General features: G+C 43.9%; 2 protein-coding genes across 2 annotated transcripts; both read right to left on the bottom strand. All coding sequences in view use genetic code 11, as the record gives it.

Moving 5' to 3' along the window:
• Nucleotides 1-2,296: 2,296 nt before the first annotated feature.
• EGR_04716 (Histone H1.4) lies at nucleotides 2,297-6,167 on the bottom strand (the record flags this gene model as incomplete). Its single annotated transcript, XM_024493965.1, has 4 exons — nucleotides 2,297-2,578; nucleotides 4,911-5,013; nucleotides 5,997-6,062; nucleotides 6,097-6,167. The coding sequence occupies 4 exons, from the start codon at nucleotides 6,165-6,167 to the stop codon at nucleotides 2,297-2,299; spliced, it is 522 nt and encodes a 173-aa protein (XP_024351530.1).
• Nucleotides 6,168-6,666: 499 nt separating this feature from the next.
• EGR_04715 (hypothetical protein) lies at nucleotides 6,667-10,710 on the bottom strand (the record flags this gene model as incomplete). The annotated part of the gene is made up of 2 exons (XM_024493964.1): nucleotides 6,667-10,463; nucleotides 10,581-10,710. The coding sequence occupies 2 exons, from the start codon at nucleotides 10,708-10,710 to the stop codon at nucleotides 6,667-6,669; spliced, it is 3,927 nt and encodes a 1,308-aa protein (XP_024351529.1).
• Between the last annotated feature and the right edge of the window lie 267 nt (nucleotides 10,711-10,977).

The following is a 10,977-nucleotide window of genomic DNA, read 5'->3' as shown; positions in this document are numbered from 1 at the left end:
CACTCAGTACCCAGTCATGGAGTTATAGGTGCATTGGCACCCAGGTTATTAAGTAGAACTGGTCATGCGACAGGCATAGACATTTCTATGCTAAATAAAAAGACGGCCGTCTTGGCACGACACTTGATGAGTGGTAATAGTTTATGCACAAATGCTGAAGAAACGGGCAAGAGTATTTACGCAACACGGTACCGGCTTTTTAATACCTAGACAGTTAATTCTGCGAGTCCCGTCGTTCTCTTCTCCATCGTGGTTGTGGCTCGCAGGATTTTGAAAGGCTTTAACCGTTTGTGTGTTGAATTCAAGAGCCAGAAGCATCAGAAACACATTTCAACATTCAAGTGAGGGTGCGGAAGTAAAAGTGTGAGTAGTATGAAAATGGTGGATTCCACATCGAGGTTTATTAGCAATTTGAACTCAACTCGATAAAAGGAAAGGTACAAACGGCTGCAGATTTCCGTCAGTGTTTAATCTATTAGTAAGAAGGCTAAGTAGAGGAAATTAGAAATTGCATTGAGCATAAGGACGAATGCATTGGTGTAGATCCACTGTGTTATATAGTTCGAAAATTGGAGAATGTTTTAGTGCGAGGATAAATGTCTTTCACACAATCACAATGAAAGACAGCCACATTTCTTGGGTTGTAATACCTAAGTATAAATCATTATTAAGTATAATTTCGCATCATAATTAAGCTAGTTTGGACTTGAATAACTCCTTTCCTTCACCGCACTCCAATAATGTAAGAAGACAATAAAAGCCTTATTCATAAAGAAAGCGATTAGATCAGTTTTGGGAAACCACTTTGAGGAAACTCACATTCCATGGATCCTGCCCATTCCATTAACGAATGGCAGTGCCTCTAAATGTACAACAATAAACATCACCTTGCAGTCGCGTGGTGCTTCGTTTATGCTTAATCTGGAGGAAATTCTGATGCAGGCCCACGTGACAAGCAACTGAAGGGCGGAGTGGGAGTTGGTCAAGGGACTCTCTGGTGCTTGCCAATACTCCAGATAACCCAGATAGTAGTAGAAATAAACAATATTTAGTGGTTAATGCTAACTAATTTGCAGAATAAGTATAAAAAAGAATCACAAGCAGCATAAAAGGCATCCGAAAAGTGCAAGTATTTACCTGTAAATCTACTCATGCATTAAAATAATCCCCTCTTACTTGAAATTCATTGAGCATTTGGAATTTCTAAATGAATAGGAAATTAGCTACTTTTAAATTGAATCTATTTTTCACTGAAGCATAAGGTACAGGACCCCGAAAAATCCCTATCCCATTGAAAGCAAGCGGAGTGAAATGTGACAGAAGAAACCCCTCGTATGCTGAGGTGGGGGCCACCGTTATCTCAAAGTCCGCCTTACCGGCTTGCTCATTAGCCAGTCTCCTTAGGAAACAATCTGGCTTTGCCTTCGACAGTGCCCTTGAGGGCGTCCTGTCAAAGTGAATGCCGAGCGACGTCTCATTCGAAGCTCATCGTTCATAGTCGCATTTTCTGAGCTAAAATTTACGAACCACTTCCACATCAGCCTCTCTGTTATCGTACCCTCACCGCATTCATCGTTTCTCACCGGTTCCAATTTAAACGCCCGAAGCATGTAGACTTTAGAGCGCATTTCACGTACCCGTACGAAGTATTATCCGGCCACATAGGTGTGCCAAGAAATTCACTACCTTGTGGGAAGCCTATTGAGCAGAGAATGAAAAAACCGGACCTAACCGGCTCATGTGAAACATGACCACCGGAATATTCCCGATAGCCTCAGAGGCATCTACAAGTGTGGTCAATTCTCGCCGTCTCTACGCGCCCACCCCCACTTATTCCTCTGGATACCCTAATTGCCGAGTAAAGCCGAAGCCCGAAACGATTCAAACCTTTCACATTCGTAACTGAACCCATTTAAAAAGCCAGGACACTCGGACTCAGAAGTTCCGCTACCTCACATAGCCCAAAGGGAGCTAAACCCTCCACTAGCTGCCAACACTGAATAGATTGCATGTACAGTAAAAGATTTAAACTGAAATGTACAGGAATGCGAAAAACAGCACCTATTGACAGTGGTGAACCTCTTTCTAACTACTGAACTCTTTGAGCTTCCTGTCTTTGTCCTCCTTGCGGAAACCGATCAATTCACCGATTCAACTACCTTTCCCAGCTTGGTGAACGCCTTCTTTCCTGCTATGGGAAGGGCAGAAGACCTATTCGCAGTCAGGGCCCACTTGATAGCCTCTGCCCTAGGCGTTACCTTCCCGGAGAATCTATGCACCACTGATCTCTCTGCAGTCAGGTGATCTGAAAGAGCCCACTGGCACCGTGTTCCTTCACACAGACCAACCTGCCGTCAGGCAAAACGGAAACGAGAATGCAGTGAACTTTGACCTCAGCAACCCTCCCCTCCACCCAGTAGTGATTTATTATGTACTTCAAAATGGCCTGACGACTGGAGCCACGCCTCGCCTTTAAGGACGCGATGGCCTCGACGAACATCGTCACAAAAGGCGGGTGGACAACGGAAACCCTCGTAGTCCTCGAGGCCTCAGAAGCACCACGAGCAGCAAAACCATACTGGCAGCAAGCAGAAAAAAACAACGACCCAGCAGCAGCAGTGAGGCCTTGCCCGTGAAATCATACACGTTTGCAAGGTGGAGTAATGCGAGCACTTTTATTCAGCAAAATATGTTGCCACCCTTAAATTGCCCCAAATTCACGAGAATTTTAGACAAGACATTCCGACTAAAAAGCAAATTTGCGATGCTAAACAAAATTGCTTCTTGGGTTTACCAAGAGCCCTAGTCTTGGCGATAGCATTAGATGGTTTAATTTTTTGATAGCGAGGGAAATTCTATCTGTGGTGAGATCAATTTAAAATGCCCAACTCCTCTGTGTTTGCTGGATGTGATTAGCTGGATTCGTGCACTCCACTTCCCTATGTTAAAACTGGGATAACGACCTCACCACCTTCCAGATGGTTCGGTGCCTCGATTACTGCGACTTTAGTCACCGCATTATGTGATAAATGCTGCATTTGAACTTGTCATTCTAAGTAGTAAGTGAGCAAAGGAAATGCTATTTTCTGGGACACTTCCGGCCACTAACAAAAGCGGTGCAAATCTTGATGTCACCCTCTGATTTGATTCAAAACTTCACACGGAAGCTAAACTGTAGGGCTTAGCCTGAGGATGAACAAGGGTCTGATAGAATGAAATTTCTTATTTGTTAATCACTTCCATAATAATTCAGTAATTGTTAAAACAGAGTACATGGAAATAAAGAGTAATGGGTGGCCCTTCCTCGTAAGCTTCAGGATTAACTTAAACTTGAAAGGACCTTCTGATTAGCCTTTGAGAAGGGTCAACAATAGTTTGGCAGCTTTGCCTCTTTTGCGCACCATTGACAATAATGCATGAAGCACGGTTTAGTATGATGAAAAGTTGAACAAACTACTTCATTTGGAAAGCCTTTTAGACACGGCAACAAATGACGAAGACCGGCTAATGATGTCAGTCAGACATTCGCCTGCAGATTTTCAAGAGCTTAAAGTGAATAAGTCGGCCACTGACTATCAAAGAGTTGAGGGAACGATGTTTAGGTGATGAGGGTCAGACGACGCACACTAGGCTGACCTCATACCAGTATTATTGACCGTACAGGACCCAATGATCAAAACAGTTTGACATGAATTAGAAAGCTTACATGCTTTTTCGATGTAATCTGCCTCCTACCATATGGTAAGCAAAATAAATGCACTATTTGCTGTTGGTTTTAGCAATAATAAAAAACCATCCAGCCATTACTCACTTAATGTGAAGACTATGCGGAAATAGAATTACCATAATAAATGAATAAATAATAACAAATAATAATAAATAAAAAATAAATAATTTGAGAACGATTAAAGCCAGGGGTCTCCGCAGGCTAAAAATACATAAATTTTTGCCATTTTAAGCAGTGAAATACATTTCGAACACTCCACATTAACTTGGTGTTGACGTGCCGTGATATGCATATGCATATTTGATGGCTGAGTAGTGAAATGTGGAAATTAATAAGGTCTCTGCTCTCCATTGGCCCACTACATTTTCATTTTACCGCTTTATTCTTCAGCTCATTGAGATAGGATAACATGCATGTGCAATCGCCTTTACCCATGCAAGTGTGATGGTGATCAATGCTGTTTAAGCCACCACAAGGGAAACCCTACTACTCAGACTGTGGTCGTTCAAACATCGCTTCACTCTTGCCTCTGAACTGTCGAAAATTTAAGGGGATTTATGCATTCCTTGAAACAGTCATTTAGGAATCATATTTATTCATGACATTTGGGTTAAAGTCATTTGTCAGAGTTGCCCTCATACGGATAACCTTGCCGTTTTATGGCTACCTTGATGTGTCACCATTGCCAAATGCGATTAAAATTCATTCATTCCCAAACATTAAACTTATTCTGACAAAAAATGTCAGCTTTTGATAAAATCCTAAACAGAGGAAAAATTTACCATTCCACAATCTTCATTATTTGGTAAATATTGACCGCACCACTTCGAAACGGGGTTGAAAGGCCGTGATGCAAAGAGTAAGTTTTTTATTTGCGGCAATTCTGTACTTGCATGTATAGAGGTTTAACGAGATCAGTAAGAATAATCGAAAAGCAAACAAAAAAGGCAGGTGAGGGATGGGGATGCAGGTAAGGGTAGTGAGAAGGGAAACCTAGGCTGGATTTGTGTAGTTATAATGCATACGCTGTCTGCAGACAGCGGATCGGCATTTGACACGCTGGAGCAAAAGGAGACAGAAAAGCATCGAAGAATACAAGCTGGAAAGCAGGAGGATAGGTCGAAGGTACGTGTGGGAGAGGGAGGAGTAAACAGAAGATGAACGAAAGTTGAAATCCGCGTACGCGCGTCTCGCATTCCTCGAAACGATTCTCCTCCTTGCGACTGAGGGGTAAACGGTGGGAAGATGGAGCAAAATCCGGTTGTGAGGGCGAATTTATACTCAGTCTGGTGAGGGAAAAAAAGCGTAAGTAATGATAAGAACTGACACAGATGATAAGGCAAGAAACAGCAGAAATCGCGCATAAACTCAAATTTGTTATCTAGGCAACAACGAATATATGACCATATCTCACGTGACAGAGGTCAATGAGACAATGTGTAGCTTATGGACAGTGAGCTAGCGACAACAATAGCCATTGCCACGCGATCATGACAATTTAAATAAGGTTGGACAGCGATAAGTCCTTGCCGGAATGCTCCATGCATATGCAAACTAACAATGAAAATAAGTTCACGATATGATTTCAGTTTTGGAGTTCAATATCCCCTACTTTCATGCTTCATTATAAGGAGTGGTACTTATTACTTATTACTTTCCGACACGACAAGTTTTGAAGCCTGAAGCGTGCGAAATCCACACATCGCGTGACCAACAGATACATTACAACACATATCAGAAGTATACATTGAAATCCTGCGATATTACTCACCAGGTGGGATTTATAACTAGCGACGATTACATGGAGCAGTAGGCTTTGGATGGTAGTGTAATGTGCAAAGTCGAAAAAACCCTTAGTAGTTCCTTTACTTATAAGTAAATCAGTTTGAGGGACATTTGATTATATTGTGGTTTTAATGCTAAACTCTCAGTGTAAAAGCACTTTGGTTTTGTGGCAAATAAAATCGGTAACGCTTTCAAAACCACCCTGCTACTTAGCGGTGGTACGTAAACATTATTACTTTAAATCACAATTCAGCAATACTTGAGTCACTGGTCCTTCAAAGATTCCATCATTTTGGTCCTACTATTAGGAGTTAAAGGACTAATATACCTATCAACGCCGGCACAAGCGTAAACAGATAATCCACAGTACGGGAGCATATCCAGACTAATCAAAAACATGCAAACAAGCAGTAGCAACAGTAGGAGAATAAATCCACAAAGGGGTGACACAGAAAGAACTAAAAGAGAAGGCAGAAGCGCGTACCTCCATGCAGCTTGAGGAAGGGGTTTGAGAGGGGCAATGAGGAGGTCCAGGTGGGACTCCTTGTGACTAGCGCGAGATTGGTAGGCGTAGATCCGTTCACCGAGCACAGCGCATGCGAGTTCTCATGCCGAATCTAGAGGATGGGGGCCGGGGAGGAGGGGAAGTGGGCATCTACGGAAGGGGAAGGGGGGAGGTGGAGTTTGGCCCTGATTAAGGTAGGAGCAGATGAGTCTGTTATCTTCACCAAGACGATTAGCCACTCTTCCAGACCCGACGAAAGTTTAATGCAGCAGGGGGGAGATTGTTCCGTTTCTGACTCGCTATGAGTGTGTGAATATAAGTGGATTTTGCATGGGTGGAATCGCTTTCCTGTATACTGGGAATGTCCTGAGCTAGTTGATCAGTTGATTTCTCGAGTTCACATCTTAGTGTAAAAACAGTCTTAACATTGTTAGTTGATGAAATGCAAAAATATCGAAAGCAAACAAGATTTGAAAGGATTGGATTTTGACATCTTTGTTGAGTTCACATTGCTCATGACTGAAGCAATCACAAGCCGAAAGGAATGGTTAAGAAAAGCCTGTCCACTCTGACCGTCCTTGTGAAAACAGGGTAGAGAGTGGGTAGAGGGATCATCAAAGCGTTTTTAGTCGAAATAATTGCCAAGGCTTCATTTTTGCTCATGTGGAAAATCATAATCAGCAGCTCGGATGATTTCAAAATCTTTTCCAATTTCCTCGTCAACTACACTGCTAATTTCTGTCATGGTTGGCGTAGAAATATCCTTCGGGCTAAAGGGACCAGCCATTGGGGTTATGGGTGAAGAGCTTTCGGGAATATCTTCAACGTCTCTTCCATGGATGAGGACAGGAGAGGAGGAAAGGCTTTTTAAAGGACTTTCGGTTACTGAAGCGCCCGGATGCGCAGGTCCTTTAAATTCATCCTCGGACACGTCGAAAACCGTGGAGCCCAAATTGGAGTCGGTTTGCGAAATAGGTACGTGCCCTTGAGCTAGGTTCAGAGAGGTAATGCTCGCAGAAACGGGTAGTCGCTTAAATGATGTCTCCTCGTCGGTGTCTGTCTTTTTCAATAAAGCTTCATCTCCACTAGTGGAACGGGGAATGGATAACTGTGGCAGTTCGCTGGACTGAATCGGTATTGGAGGTGGACCAAGAAGGGGCAGGAAAAGAACTTCAGATTGTGAGGGAGGTTGTGTTGAGGCCCTACTTCCACTGGCCATTGCAGCACCACTGTCCTCCAAAGAATCGGTCATGTGACGACTGTAATTAGCCTCAGATGACAAAGAGCTATCTCCCCATTGCCCTTGTTGACTATGCTGTTGGAGGCCGTCTAGGGAATCTGCCGATGTCTCCATGATTTGCGGGAAGTCTTCTTCTAATGAGTCCGCTTCGCCCAGAGAATCATGATCTCGAGGATAACGCTGTTCAAGTACATCACGAGCACCACGAATGACATCGCGAATAAGGTCAATCGGCAGGACCTCGCGTTGACAAGAGCTACTGGCAAGTGAATCATGGATGGAGGATTGCACAAGTGAGTCAACTTCTCCTACTATCTCAGAGGAATCTGTCAATCGGGAAGTCTCGACACTCTGACACATCTGTTCGGCTAGAACATCTTCGTAGATGGTACTAATAGTCTTGTGGGTCAGTGCGGTCAGCTGAGAATCAATCGGTTGTTGTTGAACAGACTCTTGGCTACTGGCACACTCCTGTTCTGCACGAAGGAAATCGGACAGAGAAGACAGAGAACTGTCTCCTGCGCCTTTTGTAGCAGATGGTATTTCTCCACTACTCGCTGAGAACGGTTTAGTTGCTTCGGCCTCGATTCGTTCAAATTCAGAGACAGAACTGCTAGTTCTGCTGCTCGAATCCTTTTTCAGCTCACCAGAAGTCTTTTGAAGGGAGTCTGGAGATGAGTTAGCAATCATTTGTTGTTCCAAACGCTCAAATTCTGCCAAAGATGGTGACTGACTTGCAGTAGCTTCAGTTTTAGAAAGAGCCGGTTCACTTGCACCAGGATCACCCTTTCGTGGAAAACCCTGAAGCCGACCTTTCGGTGGACAGTAGATTCCACTTGATGTAGAACGTTCCAAAATGCTTGGTGTAGATACTGTATCCGCACAATGGCGACTGCCGGATGATTTATCCTCAGTAACCTGATCAGTTGATATTGCTGTAGCCAGTGCAACTTGTTCTTGCATTGAGGCATCAATGGTTTCCTTAGGAAGCTGCGGAAAACTATCGGATAGTCGTGTTTCGTCGACGAGATTTAAATCAGAGTCCAGAGACGCAAGAGTAGTTCTTGAGGCCTCTTGAGTTTTGCCAGCATTCGTTAAGGTATCACTGCCGATCTGAATTACTGTCGCTTGACTTTCTTTGCTCGACTCTTCGGTCGTGTCAGTCACCGTTGCAGTGAAGGAACTTCTTTCGGATGATGCAGAGAGTCTTGAGAGCGACTGCACTTGTTGCCGGTACTCAGAGACGGGTCTAGAAAATGCCAGAGAGGTGTCCTCTTCTTCATCCTCCTCATGAGCTGGGACAAGCTTCAAATCCATCGGAATTTCGTCATCGTTTAACGAGTCGTCATCATCTGGCGTCACCAGGCCTGCAACTTCTGGAATAGTGGGAAGTATGCTATCCAGATCCTCAACCATTATCTTAGGATGTTCTTCCTCATCCTCCTCTTCTTCATCATCGAGAATAACCTCCTCAGCCACCTGTTCTTCAATATTTTCGTTCTCTTCGATGTCTTTACTCATACCACGTTCTACATCGTACAGGCGTGGTGAAGGCTGAGCAACTTGTTGAGTTCCCAGACCATAAAATTTAAGTCGTGAAAGTAGTTGTGAGGAACGATCCAGCGTTGTTTCAGGCGCCGGTCGAGGTCTGGACAACTCAAATCCAACTGATTTGAATTCGTAATCATCATCTTCATCCTCTTCTTCGTCGTCCTCTGAGGCATATTCGGCAGCTAATGTGGCACCAGCGGCAGCTGCAAGTTGTGACAAATCATCCCAAGTACCCTCTTCAACTTTCTCCTCACCTGAAATAGTGGATTCACTGGAAACGAATTGACCTTTGCTAGGTTCATCCTTATTAGTGCCTGGAACGACTTTGCCTTCCTCAGAACTACAAGGCGAAAGAATATAAACGTCCAGCTCACTACTCATAGGTTCTTGGTGCAACTTTATTGAGGATGAAAGGGTAGGTGAAGAGAGGCTTTCAATGGCTGGCGAAACGTCAGACATCATCAATTCACCGCTTACTGGAGCAGATGAAATTGGAACCACCGAGAGTAAATTCATGACCTCAGCAGAAGGCTCTAAGCCTGCCTTGTCAGTGCAAATTTCCGGAGCTGAGGCACCCAAACCAGTGCCAACAATGATATCAGTGTGATGTGTGGTTTCATATTCTTTAGCTTTCGGCCACGGAAGTGAAGCGTAGGTGGGAACTAGATCATTGTTTTCTCCCATTGGTGGTTCTCCCTCACTATCTTGAGCAAATGAACGTTGGGGTGCAATGCTCAAGTTTGGTTCAGGAATGGGAACTATGACTGAGACATTTGGGAAAGGAAGCGGGCTTTCTTGGCCATGATCAAACAAGACAACTTCTTCCCAAACTACTTCTTGAGTATTTGCAGCATAAAACAGGCGACGGGGGACTTTGACACGTATCTCCAAAGAAGAATCTGAGAATCTTGAAACATGGGGAGGTGTCTCGACACTTCCGATCAGACTACGTGAAGACGAAAGTGACAAATGTCGCGTTAGACATTTATCAGCAGAAACAACTTCAGGCATATTGGCCTGCCTCTGGGAGGCCGTAAAGGAGTCTATATGTTCAGATTCCGTGACAGCCAAAAATGCAGCAGATTTGAGATTATGATCCGCATCCAAAGGTCTCACCGATTCCGATGTAGTTGTGCGGGAAAAGACAATCGGCAATTCATTTCCAGTTTCGTCAATATAAATTGCAGCCTCCGAAGGAGAGACTGTAGACACGCCTGGAAGAGCGGACAGATGATCTTCCGTCTCTATACTAACAGCCTGTAAAGGAGATGGGCCGGGAGGTAGAGATTTAACTTTCGATATTGTTTCATCAGCACTCCCGATAAGACCAACATGAACATCACGGCCTGATCCATCGGAATGTGAATATTTAGCTTTTGCAGTAGCGTATTCCAAAGGTTTCGTTTGTTCAACATAAAGAAGGTCATCGTGAGTCAAGCCGAGGTGTAAAGGAACAGATTCTTTGCTTTCCTTAGTTTCAGAAATTTCCATCCCAATCGGATGAGATACCGGAATCAAAAGATCAGAAACGGGGAGTAAAGGAGGTGAGGAACTCGTGAGGAAACGACTAGAATCAGAAACAGGAACACAAATTTCTGACGGCATATCCGAGGAAACAAGTAAGGCAGATTCCACAGGATGGGCATCAAAAACGTCTTGAACACGATTAGATAAGGAAGCGGAAAAAAGATTCGAAAGGCCAAAAGGACATTCCTCAACAAATTCAAAATTCAACTGAGAGGAATTTTCAATTAAAGGAAAGAAATTCAAACCATGAGAACGAGGACTTAAAGAAGGTAGACGAGTGCGGGAAGAAGAAAAGCATGGAGAACACTCAGCAACAGCAGGCGTAACAACCTCGAGATCGACTAAACCACCAAAATTGGAGGTCACGTCCTGCATATCAGACAATTCCGCAAGGCCAGAAGAAGAACATTCAAAAGGTTCGTTACAGGAAAAGGGCAAATCATCAATAAAAAGAGCAGATGAAGATTCAGGTAGAACAACGCCACCAGATAAAGAAACAGGCAAAGGAAGCTCATTCACGTCGCGAGAACACAACTCAGAGACAGATTCCGACAAAGGCAGGAACTCAAAATCAGAAACTAATTTTGACACAACATCGGCTTCCGCATCAGCGACAGCAACGGTTTCACATTTTACTTGAGA

Source organism: Echinococcus granulosus (genome assembly GCF_000524195.1).
Source record: "Echinococcus granulosus chromosome Unknown EG_S00031, whole genome shotgun sequence".
Taxonomy (NCBI): Eukaryota; Metazoa; Platyhelminthes; class Cestoda; order Cyclophyllidea; family Taeniidae; genus Echinococcus; species Echinococcus granulosus.
This window is presented reverse-complemented; position numbering and strand designations above follow the sequence as displayed.